The 18,301-nt window shown below is 31.2% G+C and overlaps 3 protein-coding genes and 1 long non-coding RNA gene across 11 annotated transcripts in view; 3 read left to right on the forward strand and 1 right to left on the reverse strand.

Moving 5' to 3' along the window:
* Window positions 1-18,301, reverse strand: part of LOC145313402 (uncharacterized) — a 152,686-nt gene that overhangs the window by 55,255 nt on the left and 79,130 nt on the right. The gene's annotated exons all lie outside the window — the stretch shown is intronic.
* LOC145313388 (uncharacterized) lies at window positions 1,325-4,185 on the forward strand. The gene is made up of 3 exons (XM_080152754.1): window positions 1,325-2,971; window positions 3,324-3,418; window positions 3,532-4,185. The coding sequence occupies exons 1-3, from the start codon at window positions 2,106-2,108 to the stop codon at window positions 4,023-4,025; spliced, it is 1,455 nt and encodes a 484-aa protein (XP_080008880.1). The 5' UTR covers window positions 1,325-2,105; the 3' UTR covers window positions 4,026-4,185.
* On the forward strand, window positions 4,185-12,240 carry LOC145313387 (uncharacterized). 2 transcript variants are annotated; one of them, XR_013877318.1, is made up of 13 exons: window positions 4,185-4,416; window positions 4,621-4,763; window positions 5,144-5,255; window positions 5,439-5,479; window positions 5,632-5,721; window positions 5,797-5,881; window positions 5,964-6,119; window positions 6,283-7,050; window positions 7,127-8,468; window positions 8,800-8,883; window positions 9,510-9,568; window positions 10,049-10,126; window positions 11,523-12,240. XR_013877318.1 is itself a non-coding variant. In XM_080152752.1 (13 exons), exons 2-13 carry the CDS (start codon window positions 4,630-4,632, stop codon window positions 11,571-11,573), a joined length of 2,781 nt encoding a protein of 926 aa, XP_080008878.1. In that variant the 5' UTR covers window positions 4,185-4,416; window positions 4,621-4,629; the 3' UTR covers window positions 11,574-12,240. The 2 variants fall into 2 exon arrangements, 1 of the variants encoding a protein (XP_080008878.1); XM_080152752.1 differs by having other exon boundaries at window positions 7,127-8,249.
* Window positions 14,728-17,545, forward strand: LOC145313389 (uncharacterized). The gene is made up of 2 exons (XR_013877319.1): window positions 14,728-14,880; window positions 15,767-17,545. It is a non-coding gene; the product is annotated as an uncharacterized LOC145313389 (long non-coding RNA).

Consider the following 18,301-nt stretch of genomic DNA (forward strand, 5'->3'; position numbering starts at 1 on the left):
TTTAAAGGTTAAAAGGTATTAATATACTATTTTTACTTACTATATTTATTGTATATAAATAAAAGAATAAAAAAGAATCACAAAAATACAATTATTTTTTATTCAATTAAAATTTAGAGTTACATAATATATAGAATTATTTAACAGCTTATCTTTTTACATGTATTGACAAACATTAAACAAAAATTTCCACTTTTAAAACTTCTTTATTCCAACGAGGCGATAAATTTACATTTCGTCCTATAATTTATATATTTTATCATGTGCTACTCAATAATAATGTTGATATGTAAATCCGTACATAACTCTGCATGTGTGTTCTGCTGAAATAGGGAAATATATTTTAATATAAAATTTAATCAGCTGCTATAAAAGAAAGACTGTTGAAATTATCTGTAAAGATATTCTTGATTAATGCGCATCTGCTCTTAAAACCACTTGTCCGTCTGTCTGTCATTCCTTCCATTTCCAGTCTACTGGAATTATTCGTTGCTCTATGGAAAAGACTTCTCTAGATTGACCTGATCATATATATATTTAATCTATAAAGCGCCCTTTATTGTCCGTCTGTTAAACTTTTATAGTTTTTTTATTTATTTTTTCTCTATGTTGATTTACTATTTATGTATGATGACCTTGTTGAAATGGAGATTAATTGAAATGATGATATCAGCAAATGAACTTTTTTAATGCAAGCAGTTTTTCCAAGCAGTTTAGTTAGAGTAACAAACATAACATAGCTTTTGCAGCGTATTAACTCATCATCAAAACCTGTTTAATTTTTTTAAATGTGTAAAAGTACATATTATCAAGCTGTTTTTTTTATCAAGTATTTATATTTACACAATATACATAAATTGCATTAAATATACACTAGATAGTCTATTAAAATTTATCATATGCACATTGTGTAATGTACAGGGTAACCTAAATATTGTTCTGTTAGTTAATATGAGTACCGAAAAAGGTAAAACTAGTTGAGTTCTTTAGAGGGTTGTAGAGCGGCATCAACACCCCCCTTAGAATTGATTCATCTCCAAATGGTTTCACAAATTCACATGCCCCTGGTTATAAGCTGTGCACGAAACTGAGTCAAACAATTGGAATTCTGTCTTAAACCTAATTATAATGGTTTTTTTTAAAGTTAGGTTATTAAATATAGTTAGGATTATCAGAGCCCCACGGGGCTATTGCTCTCCACAGGGACTAGAAAAAAGCTGTAAAAGGAATAACACAATAATTGCACAAATTTATTTGAACCCTGTACTTATCAAACATATGCGATTCACATGGAACATGTTATTCTTTTTTATATTTTCAGTCTGTAAGAATCTAGTTTAACATATACAACATGTGCCTATTCATAATCATATAGAATTATTCAGTATGTTCAACATTTATTTAGGATTATATTTAACAATTAATGAAAATCAATATTTATGAATTATTAACACATAAATGCTTCTTTTGTTGAAATTAGGATTAACAGGTATAGATTTTACCAAAGGATGAACAATATTTTAAAATTTAAAACATATTTTTTCAATAAATGATTAGTTTAAAGTTAATAAATTTTCAATTTAGTTTTGAATCTTGATGAGATACTTAAATATAAAAGAACTATGGTGTAGCAGCGCTACTTAAAAATGTAGATACTGCTTTCTAATTTCTACTGTATTAAAAAGCAATTAGTTTCATTTAAGTTTAATAACCAACCATGGAAAGAGAAATGTAAATACTCATATTGTATATATATATGTATTCTATATATATTAACACAAATTTATTTAAGCTTTCCTATTTTTTAATATAAACACATTGTTTCAATATTTATAATTTTTTTAAAAAATAAAATCATAAATACTTCTGTATATTTTATAATATTTATTTCTCATCAAATTTAATTTTTTTCTTTTCTTTATAAATGTATGTTAACTTTTCTTGCCCACTGTTTATTGATTAAAAAATCAATACTTAACTAAATATTGGGTATAAAGAAGTATAATAGAACCTAGTTGTTCTTTGTCATTTTCAAGGCATAAATGTAGCAGCTTTCTACATTTAGAAATTAATCTGTTGAATTTAAATGAAAAGTATAATCAATTATGAAATCTTCTAGAGAGTCAGATAAACCAATTACTAGAATTGGTAAAAATGTAAGAAACAATGATAAAATAGTTGATGATCGAGCTGTAGCTTTTTCAAGCAGTGGACAAAATAGGTCTGAAGCATTTGATACTGATAGCAATTCACCAAGTCCAATTGCCACCAAAAAAAGAGATTTTACTGGAGCATCTATTGGTATTGCAAGAGATGACAATTATTCAGAAGAAGATTCTATGTCATGTACCAACTGCACAGATTACAGTGAGGATGATATAAGCATGAAAGAGCTGGATCAGCTGACCCATATTGGAAAGTTTTTGGCGGGAATGAGACAACAGCATACAACTGGTGGAAGGGAAAGCGTAGCCATTGCGGAGGGGAAAGTTCAGCATTGTAATAAAAGAAGGGGGAGTGAGGATGAATTAAGAAGGCGGAGGGAAAATGATGAAAGGAAATTTAAAAGAGAAAATGAATCCAGTAGAAGTAAGTTTGAATATGGAAGAGACAGGGTCACCACAAACAAAGATAAATCCATTGAAGGTGATATGAGAGGATTTGTAAGTCTGGAGGGACATGTTACCAGATGTGAAATAACAAAAAGTTTAAATGAAACAAGTAGCAGCAGCTATAAATACATAGTTGAGAGAAGAATTAGTAGATCTAATAGTGAACAAGAAAAAGGATTACTTAGAAGTTACAGTCACCAAAGTCATGGCAGAGAAGATAAAGAAAAATTAAACTTTGACAAGGAGGAGTTCTTGGGAATAGGACGTAATGAATTGGTACTACAAAGAAACTTAAGTCATTGTAAACCAATATTGGAACCAATTCATTGTGCACATTCCAATAAAACATCACCAACCAGGTTTTCAGATTATACATTCATTTGACATGATAAATATTTTACAAAACTATGGAGACCTTTGTATCTAAAGGCTAAAGAAAAATTGTTTGTATGGTGGTTTAAAGTTTGAAATTCTTAGTAGCAAAGCTACTCTATAATTTGAAAAGTCTAATTGCCTGTATGCAATGTTCATGATAGAAGACGGAAATTTCTTGTCAAAATTAGCATCACAAAGCATATTGTATTCCTTCTTTAAATAACATACCTTTAGATTTTAAGCATCAATTGATTCAACTTTGTAGTTCATGTGCTGGTTCAGTGGAAAAGATTTCTACAAATCAATTCAAAATAATAAAACTCTTGATAATTTTAGGTCTTCTGGTGTTTTAGCAATGTCACATAGGAGGAATACCTCATACACACAGGAAAGAACACCCCCACCACCTTTCATCAACAGACCATACCAAAAGGAATTACTAGGAATTTAACTTACTTCTGAAATATCTATTTTAATACTAAGTTTCTGTATTATTAGTTTACATTTTCTTTATAATTATTAAATCCTTGTAATATTGATATTTAGAAACATTATTCTGGTTCTCATGAGAGAGATCATGACGTTCATCATTCCTCAAGAACACAAATGAATGATATTGTCCAGCATAATTTAAGATTGCCCCCAAGAGAACATGATTCTAATCATTTGGAAGACCCTGTCAGGAAGAACTCAAATCATGACTTGTACTTCCACTCAAGGGATGCTAAATATTTTAGACATCATTCTCAAGACCAGAGTGGTCCTGCTCCAAGGGATCATGATACTACTTCTGAACACATAAAAGATCATGACCATAAATCTTCTAGAAGTCATATGTTTTCAAGGAGAAATTCTGAATATTCTAGAAATGACCCAGAATTTGAAAACTATCATTCTAAGGATATAGATAATCATAATTCAAGGATGTCTATGGCTAGGAGAGTAATCAAAATCAATCAATATTCCTTACTTGTTAAAGCAACAACAAAAAATTATCAAATAAAAGAGGCTAATAAAAGTTTAAAAGATAAAATTTAGGTATTTGACTTTGCATAATACAGCTGTGAACCTAATTGATTTAATTAATTTGGCAGATTTCATGGTCAATAAAGTTTTACAGAATTATTATTGGTCCAGATTTTTTTTTTACATAAAATAAAGTTTTGATTATACAAAACACTACAGAAATGTTGATTTGCCAAGAGGTAAAGGTCAAGGTCACCCCCACTCACACCATAAACATTCTGGTCATCAATCACAAGATTCACATTATCTTCAAGAAGATCCACATCTTAACTGTGATCGTGAAGAAGAATATTCCAGATCATTGAAGTCTCAAAATTCTGTGGCTGATTTGGGATTTCCTGATCTCTGCAGATTCTTCTACAGAGAACTCAGAAAGAGACATAATGATGTTTTGTCTAATAAGGTAAGTTAAATCTTTTAAAAATATCAAAATACTTCAATAGGTTATAGATGAAATACAGTAAATAAATATATTGTTATTCCAAATTAAATAATAAGTTCCATATCTATTCCTTACAATGAATACTTTTAAAAATTGATTAGTTTATTTGAGTCTTATTCATTCTATTAACTTAAGATATGATTATGAATATTTTTATCTATAAAGGTTTCAACTATGATGATAGAATGTTGGCAGAAGAATAATTACCTGTACAGTGACCTGGAGGAAATGTACCTGATTAATATGCAAAGCAACCAGGACAGAGAACTTCTAGTCAGAGAACTAGTCAGTACAATTGGTGGAAACAGGTTACATATTTAATAAAAGGAGTAGAATAGCTGCACCTTTGATCTAGGGAAAGCTTCATATTGATTTTGGACCGATCTAGAATTTTTATTTCAGGTTAGATTAGGTTAAGTAAAGGTTAGGAGAGCCCTGCAAGGATGTTATCTAGAAGGGATATGACCCGGCAAGAGCTTAAAAATGTTTTTTTCTTTATTACTTTAAGTGGAGAGTAGGATTGTTGGTAAAGAAAAAGGTTCAAATAAAATGACCAATTTAAGGTTCAAAATGTTTCCTCTGATGGTATAGGGAGGGGGGGAGGTTTGATCAGAATTATAATTTTGATTTAATTTTAGACCCTTTCTTTTGTATGCTAATTTGAAAAGTATTTATTTTTTCTATTTAGGGAGTTGTTACCAAAAGAGATTTCACAATATGACCTTGTGAATTTAACCATAGATTTCTTTAATTCGGAACCTGTAATTTGTGATAAACTTGATAAAATTAGCCAAGAAAAGGTATCCTTTATTTTTATTTATATTATTTTTTCAAAAAAAATCAAACACAATTAATTTGAAATTATAAAACAAAACATTTTTTTTGTCCATATATGAAAAAAAATAAGAAAAAGATAATTTACATTTGAATTTCTTCAATTTAAAAATTATTTTTTCAACTCTTTTTTTTTTTTTGTTGCTTAGGTTGTTTATAGTGATAGATACTCTCTTGAAGATAACAATAGGTGAGGTCTTAAAAAACATTGTAAAAATACAATCTTTTCTCTAAAGCCTAACATTTTTCCAGTATATCAACTTGATTTTCCACCAATAACAAATTATTCTTAAAAATTGATTTTATCTGGAAAAAGTCCCTAGATATTTTTTTTTATTTAAGAGGGAAAAGAGGTGGAAAGTATGAGGGACTCAAACCAGTGACAACCTGCATTGAATCTATTTTGCTTAGTGCTGGTCTGAGTAAACCACAGTAAGTATGAATTCTTTGCATATTTTATTATAAAACTTTAACAATATGAATATTATCTAATGATATAATAATTAGATGTACATCTTTGGCTGGTGATATCACAGAGAGATTTGTTATTGCTAGTTTTACTTGGGAGAAAATGCTTCAATATCATTCAAGGGTAAGTATTTATTAATATTATAATTTCAAGATAAATATATATATAACAAGACAATGTAAATGATAAAATTCAATATTTCCAGGGCAGAGACAAGTTTACTAAAAAGTGTATCCCACATGTGTTCATGAGCAAAGATGATTTTCCAAAAGATTTGACATCAGAAGAAGTTCTAGATCAGCTCTTTGATATGATAGAAAATTGGAAAAATAAGCTTTTTGATGCTCTTTCAGTTGATAAGGTAGCTTCATTTAGCATTTTAAATCATATTTTTTAGGCTTAAACCTATTAGATTTGTATAATGTTTATTTTAGAGAAAAAATAGATCAATACTCAATCCATTCATGCAAATAAATTTCTTACTTAAAAAAAATCTAATATTACACCTTTCATGTATTTTGTAGGCTGGTGTAACTGAAAGAGAAACGCCCACAAGACATTTGAACAAGGAATTAGATCATCACAGAAATGTCAATAAAAAGGAGGAAAATTTTGAAGAAAGATACAATAAGGAATATGACAATAAAAAAAGCAGATCAAGATCCAAGGAAGATTTCAAAAATAAGCATGACATGATACTTAAAGTTGATGAAGATTATGAAACTAAGAGAAAAAATATTTTAGCTGAAGCTAAAATGAGTCTAAAGTCAAGAGAAGAAAAAGAATTAAACAACAAAAGTCCAAGTGTTGAGATTTTGAAGGACAGAAAAGAGAGTTCTTGTTATGAGTACAAGAAGAAAGATTTCAATGAAAAAAGTTTTGATACAGAGACACCAAAAGAAAATACATTTAATAATGATATGACAATAAAAAGCATTGATACAGATGGCATCAAATCTTTTCCTGATATAAAGAGTGATAATCAAAGTTTATTGAATAGGGTAAACAGAATCCTTGATATTGCCAAAACTCTGTACCCTCCTGCTAATCCTGGAAATAGCACAAATGATATAAATAAAACTGGTAAAAGCTATAATAAAGAAAAACATGATTCAAGTGATGAATCCCAAGATGAGTCAGAGAAAACAAAGTCAAATTACCAAGACAGCTCTGTTGTAACCAGGACTTTGGAGGATGGAGAGCTCAGACATTCTGACACTGAAGCAACAGTAGATGATGTTGATGACATAATTCTTGATGACAGTGATGCTATCAAACCAACTAAAAGAAAGGTAAGGTAAACTTTGCATTTAGTTGAATTATTTATTAGCTGTCTAAATTTATTTGCTAATTCATATAATTTTACAGGTGATTGTCTTAAAAAAAGGAGAACAATTCAAACCTCTGACAGATGACTCAGCTGAAATCAAATCTAAAAGAAGAAGGAAAAGGTTAAGTAGTGCTTCATCTTCAAGCTCTGAATCAAGATCAAGGTCAAGATCTAAACCAAGTGCTTATGATATCAAGAAACTGAGTCCTTACAATGATAATATAGTTGAACCAGGATACAGCAAGAATTTAAATTCTTTGCAGAGGAGATCAAGATCAGATTCAAGATCAGTTTCAGAGCTGTTAAAAAGGGCAAGATCATTTTCACCAAGAATGATGGATATTAAAAGAGAGAGAAGTAAGAGCATTCAAAGTTGTGCAGACATTACAAGTAGATTAGGAGAAAGAAATGATGGAAAATTTAGGCAAGGAAGTACAACATACTACAGATCCCTTAGTGAGGAAAGAAAACAGCATAGAAATTCTAGCAGATCTAGACAACAAAGCTCAAGCAGTCATAGACATAGAAGTCTGAGCAGAGATAGACAGTACAAAGGAAGGTCTAGAGAAAGAAGCAAGGGAGAACACAAAAGAAGACATAGAAGTCGAAGCAGAAATGAAAAAAAGAGATACAGAAGTAGAAGTAGAGATGGTCACAGAAGTAGTCACAAACATAGTTCAACACATAATAGCCACCATAGTAGAAGACATAGGTCAAGATCCTTTTCACCCAACAGGGTAACGCGCTGGGTACCTATATGTCCCTGTGAGATGACTTCAACAGTGGACATACTTCCTATGGGTTATATTACTGTTAGGATTGGCATTAAAGCCGAATTTGTGTATGATGAAAATATTGGTTGCCAGGTGCGCATGACAAAATGGACTGGTAAAGATATGTATGACAATGCTAATGTTCGTGATCTTGTTGTAAGACCACAGATTGTTACAATAGATGAGGATAATTGTCTTGAGATTGAAGTTCACAATCCATCCAAAGATAAAAAACTATACTTGAAAAAGTATGACAAAGTTGCTTGCCTTCAAATTCTCTCAGTGCCATTTGAGCGCAGATCATTTGCTCATGAGAAGCACATTGAGCGCGCAGTGGATGGCAACAAGAAATGGTTCAGAGTGACCAATGTTGTAATGCAGCGCAGAGGTATCTTCAACATCATTTTTGTTTTAGCCAGATTAGTTTCTATAGTTCTATTATCAGCCAACAGATGTCAGCCCAACAGTTTTATATTTTATGAAATTATCTACAGGATTTTATCAATTATTGATCATGAGAGGGCTGATTATATTTTGTATGTTTTGCGTGCTCAGATTAAACCATATATTTGCTATTGAATAAATTTATTTCTATTTATATGAAAAGGTAAGTAATTAAAGGTTCAATTGTAGAAAATAAAAGTAATAATGTATATTCTCTCAGCTTAGAAACATTATGCTTAACAAATAACTAATAAGCATTTGTAGAAGAAAATTGTTTAAAGATTTAAAATTTCTAATTATTCTGGTGATCTCAATTGACAGTGCAAACATAAACACCTACAAACAATTCTTCAGACAAAATATTTGTGTAAAAATTAACAAAAAATTATTTTAACCTTTCTTAAAAATTGTCGAACGGACGGACCGACCCTATTTACAGAAAAGCTTCGCGTTTAAAAGGTAATATGAATTAATATATTATTTAACTTTTGCAGGAACTTTAGAGAAGATATCAATATTCCCAAACAAGCAGATGAAACTTATTGCCTCAATCTTTGGACCAATCAGAAAATATAGAGGTATGAAAATACTGCCTGTACTTTTTTATTTTCAATTGTTGGATATAGTAGTATTTTGAAATAATTTTTTTCTGGAAAGATTAAAAAACATTGCAGCAGTCACGCGGTTTTAATACAATTAGCCGCTAAAAAAAACAGCGACTGGCTACCGTATGAATTGATGCTGCAGTCGAAATTAATGCTGTTTTTGTCCGATGGATGTCAAAAATAAACTAAATGTGTAATTTATATCCACTAGGGGTCGAAATTTCCCTAGATTTTTATGTGATATATCTATTTAATAGTTGAAAATTATTAAGCTCTTTATAGTGCCTTTAAAAAAATGACGTCATACAATAAAAATGACCAATGATAGGCCTAATACACAGACTAAATTACCAATGGCAGGCCATTATACATTTTAATGGATCAGTATGACGTCATTTTTTATAGGCACTGTAAAAAGCTTCAAAAAATATTATTACAAGATGCTATGCCATTTTTTCAATAATCCAAAACCGCCAGCATAGCCATGAAATAAACCACCCAAAATAAAAACATATTTTGTAATGGATGGCAAATTCTAGTGAAATATGAGATTTTCCATTGCATGCTTGATTTTCACTGAATATTATTATCTTTCCAAGGCAAAGAAATATTAATCACAAGACTGTCTGGTAACAAAGAGTTCTATGTGCCATCTCAGGTAAAAAAAAAGTTTGGAAAACTCCCTAAAGATGTCTTATAGAGCACAGAACCCCTTCACTATCTTATTTGGAAATAAAGTGTAAATTTGGGGGGGGGGGGGTATCTTTTTGTTTGTTTATTACTTTAGGTCAGGTTTGGTTAAGGTCATATTAGAACTGGTTAGCCATGCACGTTCTGTACCTATGGCCCATACCTAGGAACCTCCCCCTACCTTTTCAATGTATTCTAAACTACAATATGAAAAGGGGGAGGGCGTCAGTGCTCGATAGGCTTTTAGAGAGAAAGCCTAAAAAAATATTTCTTCTTTTTATCTGTAGACATTATTTTCTAATATCTTTTTAAAAACGCAGTAAGATATTTTTTTTCCTAATTCTAACATTTGCCTACATTATCCCATATTCTTATTTTATTGGAATCAAATTTAATTTTAAAAATGTTTTTGAAGAATTTTTATAATAATTTTTCCTAAATTATTTAGATTGTGAAGATATGTGATAATGAGAATGTTGGTTTTACAGTTACTAATGATTCTAAATCTACATTAATTATCTATAAGGTTAGCAAAGCAAATAAACATATACAAAGCGTGTTCTACAATGCTTAGACGTCACACTCTTTTCAGAATTAGTGAAGATATTCTACAACTTACCTTGTCTGTCTAATTTTACGGCTAGGAAAAAATGTGGATTTTTTCATGCTTTTTTTTGAGGATTCCTCTTACTAATCAGCAACGAAATTAGGAAAAATGGATTTCTCAGCTAATATTAAAGATAGACAGCCGAGATTCACTATGGATTTTTTTGGCTGCTATGTAAGAAAGACAGTCGATTTTTTATTCCATGATTATAGTAATCATCAACTGATAAAATACTTTGTCCGCCTTTTCCACAGCAGGGACGCCGAATGGGAAAGGGGGGGAAGGGGTGATTACCCCAAATTTTGGATTTTAATTTTCAACTCCCCACCCCCAAATAAAAAAAGCTTGGACGTTCTTGCCTCTATAATATAAAGATTACCCCCCCCCCCCCCCCAAAAAAAAACTTTTATTTTTCAATTTTTTACCTCCATCCCCCCAAATAAAAAAGCTTTGACGTCCTTGCCTCAATAATATAAGGATAACCCCCCCCCCAAAAAAAAAACCTTTTTATTTTCAATTTTTTACTCCCATCCCCCAAATAAAAAAGCTTTGACGTCCTTGCCTCTATGATATAAAGATTACCCCCCCCCCCCAAAAAAAAAAAAAAAAAACTTTTAATTTTCAAAAAAGCTTGGACGTCATTGTTCCACAGCGAAGACTTCATTTATGTTCTTTGCTATTTATGGATGTTGTCATTGTTTATTATTCTCCGCAGCATGTGAAAATATTCTCCAAGGTCAGGAGAATTTTATAATTTTTATCTAGTTAATAATATCAAGTATTAGTTTGCTTTATTAACAGTTCAAAGTTTAGACTGGCAATAAATTGATCACGTGTATTTTTATTATAGTGGCGTAATTCAATAGATACATAGCTCATCCGGTCGTTGTTGGTTAAATGATGTTGTTAAATTTTGGCCCGAATAAACGTTTAAAATTGATCTTTCTGTTGCGCCATCATATTAAGGTAGGGGAATGCCTTGGCCCAAAACAGGCGCAACTCATTACCAAGCACATTTAGGACTTCGAAGGACTTCACTTGCAAGATTTTACTGTGGGGGAGGCGGGGGGGGGGGGAGTTTTATACTTCCATCTATGATATTTTCTCCCGAGGAAAGATACAACCACACCCCTTAGAAATGGTCAGTTGGGGGTATAACCCCCTTTCCCAAATCCTCTCTGTTTGTGAACGCCTTTGAATTCTAACTTTCTGATTCATTCGGAATCTACAATCTAAGATCTTAAAAGTCAAATTTTTTTTCTGCCAAGCACTTTTATGTTTTATTTCAATTTTGTAGATTCTATTATTGTTTCAGAGTGGACAAGATGTGGCAACATTGTGTGTTTGGGCAAATGTCAGGCTGTAACTCTTGTTCTGCCATCTTATCATCAAAACTTGGCATTATAAATGGGCATATGGCAACTGCCACCGGTTAAGAAAATATGTAGTTCTGTTATTTGTAATTAAGAATTTGTTACTTTAAAAATTTTTTGTGCCTTTATTTTCATTTAATTCTTCTAAGTGTGAATTCTTTATATCTAGTTTTGGAAATCAAAGATGATAGTTTTAATGCTCTATGTGTGACTTTTGAAAACGTCCTTTTTTTGCTCATAAAACTCTAAATTGTCACAAATATAACTAAATGTATCTTTCTATTACAGGGTGTTTTTATGTATGCTTTCTCTTCAATTGGCCAAAATATATTTTAATGATTTTTTTTAAGATTTACATAATAAATGATATTCATAATGTGATAAAAATGAATTTTACTTATAGTTTTAACTTTCAACCTGTTTTCTCTGTGTTAAATATTCGATGTCATAAATTACAGTAAGATGTTTTCCTAAATAAATGAAAATAATATGATAAAAAACTTTTTACTGTGTGCTTTGAATATTACTCCTAAATAGTTTAATGAATGGTTGTTTTATCATTAAATTCTAAGGAAATTTAATAATTGGAAACTTTTGTTATCAAACATTATTCATTATTTGTTGTTCTGAATTTTTATGGAAATACATTTACTTATCATGTTTGTTTTATTCTAACAATTGATTTATAATTACTTGGATGTTACACCAGATTTTCGTGTACTCTAATAAAGTGATACTCTCAGCTGGCAAAAATAACGATATCCCCATCCACCCCCTTAACTCCATCCCCCTCCCTTCTTACTATAGGATCAAACAGACCAATAAATGAGGTCCATATTTGTCGGATCCGCTCCTATAAGCGACGATAACGTCGAAAATGAATAACCTTTATCTATTTATTAAAATCAAATTTGAGTTCCAAATTTGCATTAGTTACTTTATTGAAAAAGATGAACTTATAAGATTGTAGGGATTAAATATAAAACACAAATTAATAAACATATAAAAATAAATCACTATAACAACAAAAATAAGTAACACGTTTGCAAAAAAGAAAATTGTGCATTATAAAGCCGCTTCGTTACGTGAATATTTAAAGGGATCGTTGCTACTCTACAATTAAATATTTCAACATTTCAAGTACACAGTGCGTTCGAAGGTGCTTTGACTTTTGTGTCAAACCTAAATTGGGATATAGTGCATTTCATTACCCTAGGTTAAGTAACTTCATTTCACTTTTCAATAAAATCTAAAATGCAGCCGTTTTTGAGAAAATTAGATTTGAAAATTTCAAGTTCAATTCTCATCCCCTAGTAGTTACCGCTAACCATGACAAGAAAAGCAAAGATTATTTATTTAAATTTTGAACAAGTTTGTTTTTATAAAGTTCTTCATAAAACAACTCCTGAAGTGAGTTGATTCATGGCCATTTTTATGAGTTGCTTTGTTAAGGTCACGGAAATTCAGCCTTAAATAAATCATATATAGAGAGGTTTTATGAAATACTTCATGAAAGCAAAGTTGTTCAAAATTTTAAATAAATAATCTTTGCTTTTCTTGTCATGATTATACGGCAACTCCTAGGGGGTGAAAATTGAACCTGAAATTTTCAAATTTAATTTTCTAAAAAACGGCTGCATTTTAGATTTTATTGAAAAGTGAAATTAAGTTACCTAACCTAGGGTAATGAAATGCACTATGACCCAATTTAGGTTCTGACACAAAAGTCAAAACACCTTTAAGACACAATGAGAATAGAAGACATTTATTGTTTCAACTTTTGTTGAAACTCTAGATAGCGCTAGGAGTGACATAATTTATAACCCAGTACACACCTTCTTACTAATCCAAACAAAACCTAAGAGTGACATAATTCATAACCCAGTACACACCTTCTTACTAATCCAAACAAAGCCTACGAGTGACATCATTTATAACCCAGTACACACCTTCTTACTAATCCAAACAAAACCTAAAAACTCAGGGTGGAGAGAACAATAAATTATAACGAGAAAGTAATTTTTTTCTAGGGGCGATTATTCTTGGGAGGGTGATGGTACCCTCCACCAAAATAGTTATAAACCTTCCCGGGACCTATGCAAAGATACCCTGTTAAGGAGAACCCGATCTGTTCAGCGGTTAGCGAGATCCTTCGGTACAAACAAACAGACAGACAGACAGACATCGTTTTACTTTGTATTATAGATAGGATTTTACAAAACTTATTATATATCCACATCCATTTTCATTTTTAAGTGAAATGATAAACTTGTTTATTATTTTATTATGCCGAAAATGTTTAGTCGTAGTCAACCTTCTCGTGTGATAGTTTCAAAAAGACCGATCATGAAATTTTAAACCTTTTTTTATTTAATAATTTAAAAGCGAGGCTTTTCTGCAATAGTGGTCGATCCCGTCGGTAACGGATAGCCATGATCGTTAATCATTGTAGTTTATTTGTTACAATGAGGTAAAAATTTAGCACCTTTATTATCTTAAGTCTGTAGGTCTAATATAAACATATGTTGGTGATTAGAAATTTGGACATTGTCCCAGCCCCCCCCCCCCAAAAAAATAAAAAAATATTTACCCCTAAAGTGATAGGACAATGGACGATAAATTCATGTACTGTAGAAGCTCAATGATGATACACAAAATTACCCCTTCTGTAGATTAAAATTAGTGGTTTGAACACTCAACTTGTTGAATCAACAAATCAAATTTCACAAAAGTCCCCAAAGTTGTTAAGCTAATAAATAAGAAAACGTTATTATAAAACTTTGGGAATTAGTGTAATAATAGACAACCCATTGTCCCCTCTCTTTGATTAATTATAGTGTTTATGAATCACGATGTATGTTATAAAAGTATGAAAATATAAGTCAGTTTTATTTAAGTTTTTGGGCTACGTACATATTTGCAGCGAAGCTACTCTAAAATTTACTCTGTGATTTACTCAACTGCTATTTAAGACTGATAACTGAAATTTTCAGTAAATATTTCTATGACCTGTGAAAAAAATATATTTAAATAGTCTGACGGATATTTTTTTCGGATTTAATCGTGATTTTTAGTGCTTTGCTTCTTATTGTTGTTGTCATCTTTGTTTCTTCATAATGAAGCCACTGTTCTGCTAAAATTGGCATTAGAGTCGAGAATATTAGGTTGGGTAAAATGTCGTCATGACAATTTTCGCAGAACTTCATCCTATTTTTTCAGCGAAAAATAAAGATGTTTCTTGACAAAATGTTTTTGATCACAATAATGTTTGTGTTGTTTGCTGGGGCGGATAAGGTCGAGGTAAATAGTTTAATTAAAAGATTTTGTTAATGTGTAACAGTTTAGTTCCAGCTTATACCAACAACGAAATTAGTTCGAAGAAAGAAATCACGAAACCTGTGAATGATTATTAGCTGTCGATGAGGGGAGGCAACAATTAGTAGAATGAGCGACCTTTTTATCTGCCCCCCAAATATTATTTTAGATTTATTTCGCTTGTTGACTATACCTAATACCTGGTTTAGTTCGCAAATTATTTTTAAAAAACCTTTATTGCTAAACCTTCAGATTTTTAAATCTTTGTCACTGTGGCTACGGGCAACGCCTTTTGAGGAATGAAGAGGGGGAGGGAGGATAAAGTCTACCCGCGATTCTGACGAACCCTAAACTGTCCCACTTTGAGAAAGACGATTCCAGTGACGTCATATACGTTTAGGGAAGGGGGGAAGAAAATCTCTTCTCTTTTCTACCATCTCTTTTGAAGAGATTTTCTTCCCCCCTTCCCCTTTTCTTTCCCATAACGTATATGACGTCACTGGAATCGTCTTTCTCAAAGTGGGACAGTTTGGGGTTCGTCGCGATTCTCCTTGGCGTACCCTTCCTCAAAAGAAATAAAACCTTTCCTGGACCTATAAGAAGTGGTTAGAGAAGGCCTTAAGCACAGAAAGACACACAGATTGACATCCTGTTTCTTTCATATAAGGATAACTAACTAGCTGGAAAAAAATAAAACCAGCAGTCACTGGTGAACTTATATTTCAGCTGCATCCGGTCCTTAAACTTATCTCATTCTGGCGCTATATTTATTATTTAAATTCAATTAAGTCGCAGTTTTTTTTTTACAACCTACAGACAAAATAGAGACGGCTGTCAAGTAGTGATCACATCATATCTTATTTCTTTTTAGGATTTTTTGAAATCTTTGGATGAAACAATATTTAATGTTACTCCTGCTCCGGTTTCTACTTCATCTCTTTCATCTTCAGAACCTAGCCATGCACCCTCTAGTTGTCAAGGATCTACAGCTATAATACTTATAAGCTTAGCTCTCTTATCTTTAACTATGTAGAAGTTAATAAAATGCAGGGATCTAAAGGGATAAGACAATGGCCGATAAATTGATGCAATCTCCAATGGTGATACACAAAGTTACCCCTTCAGTAGATTACAATTGGTGATTGAAACGGTTGGACACTCAACTTAATAAACCCGCCATTCAAAATTTAATAAAAGTCCCCAAGTTAAGTCAACAAATAAAAATGTTATCATAAAACTTTGGGGACCAGTGTAATAAACAGCCCAATGTCCCCTCTCTCCGTGATTAAAATGTTACAATTAATCATGTGAAATATGATTTAATTATCAGTCAGCAACAGAACTAAATCTATTTTTATATCTGTTACGTCAGCAATAATCAACATTGAGACAGAATGTTTTGTATTTGTGTAAATAATTGTAGATAAGATGTTGTAATTATAATAGTTATTTATCGCATCGTATCATAGACAGCTTTTTGCGGATATCAAAATGAAAATTACAAAATTAAAACCGTTTTTCCCCGAGGGGTCGAAGGCCTGGGTAAAACTGTAACTGTAACAAAACTGGTATCAATTTTAGGATTTTTATTTTGATATTCTTAGAAAATTGACTGTAATACGATGCTTGCATAATTTTTCAGTATGCTGAGAACCAGTTCTAACCCAGCGGATATTAATCGGTTTCGAAGCAATACTGGAAAAAAAATTTTATTCTCTGTAAAAAGGAGCATAACATTTTTTTTGTGTGAGGTTCTGCAACGAAATAAAAAAACTGAAAAACACATGGCCTAATTTCTTTTAAACTGGATCTTTGATGTTATCATATTTTTAATCTAAATATTTACGCATAATCATGTATTTATGTTTATGTTATTTTTTATATCATATTCTTTTTTTTCAAACTTTTTCTCTCTTGAGACGACATTTGAAGCATTTCCAGTAGATTTTTTGAGGCTGTAAAAATCAAGTAGTAAGCTTTTTTGTCTGTAACAAAGGATCTTCCTTACTGCTGAACCGATATGGTTCTCCTTTACAAAGAAGCTTATGATAGCATCATCGAAGCCTTCTAGAAGCGTAGCCACTAGTTTTTTAAAAAGAAATAAAAATAGCCCTTTGTTATTATTTTAATCAAAAATGTTGTTATGAACTATTTTCAAAAATAACTTTAGAGTTTACCTTGCCATTTGAATTTATTGGGCGGTTTCCCTCATATTGCCCTGAGCTCGCTAGGGACTTTGAGGGAAAGCACCAGATTGTGCCAATATCACATAAATTTTGCTTCAAAATATTGTATTCTGATATACATAGACAAAATTTTAATAGTTATTTATTGCATCGTATTATAGACAGCTTTCCGTAGATAATAAAATGAATTATTTTAAGATTAATTTTAGTTTTGTAAGCCCGGGCTAACAAAATTTTTATTAATATTATGATTTATATTGAACTAAACCTGGCAGGCATAATATTGACACATCGACAATATAGTGACACTTAATATACATTTTTTTTATAAGGATGTGATAATTGTTATTCCATGCAATGTTACTGTGATTTTGTGAAGTTATTAGTGTGATAATCAAGCTATGTACTTGTGATAGATTTTACAGATTTATATGCTTTTAAAACCAATATACCTTTTAAATTGTCATCTTTTTTTACAGAGGTACATACATAACATTGGTTGTTGAGTAAATTCTATACAAAACATTGATGACAACATCTATTAAAGCGAGGCTCTAAAATAAGACGGCCTTACCAACGAATATAAACACTGAAACAGTAACCTTTAATTAGGGAATTTTGCAACAAAAGTTTTTTTTGGGGGGGGGGGGGCGTAATAACATCTGAACTTAAACAGTGAGCAAAATGGTTTAAATATTGAGCTAGATTCTTGAAAATTGGTACATAATCCTAGTCCAATAGTTGCTACATCTAAATGAAAAAACATCAAAGTTTTTTATTTTTATGTTAGGCAAGAAAACCTTGTGGAAATCTGGTTTTTAGGCCTTTTTTGGTCTATTTTGATGTTCAAACTTACCTTTAATTTTTCTTTTGAGGTTTTTTTCCTTGAATATGCTGTTTCTATTCACAAGGATATTATTTAAGATGATTTAGCAAGCCAGGGACCGACTCCAGCTGGCTAGGTGGGTGCATCCCAGGGGTTAGGTGCATTTTTTCATATTTTGTGTTGTCACATATCAAATTATATGTAGGTTTTTTGAGTTTCGGTCCCCAACTTGCTAAATCATTTTAAATAGTGTCCTTATGAATAGACATAATGTATTAAAGGAAAAAACTTAAGAAAAAACAAGAAAAAAGTAAGTTTCTACATCAAAATAGACTAAAATTGATGAATAAAGGCCTAACAATCCCATTTCCGCAGGGTTTTCTTGCCTAACATA

The sequence above is a fragment of the Acartia tonsa genome, chromosome 3 (assembly GCF_053477335.1).
Source record: "Acartia tonsa isolate MP-2025a chromosome 3, ASM5347733v1, whole genome shotgun sequence".
In the NCBI taxonomy this organism is placed as follows: Eukaryota; Metazoa; Arthropoda; class Copepoda; order Calanoida; family Acartiidae; genus Acartia; species Acartia tonsa.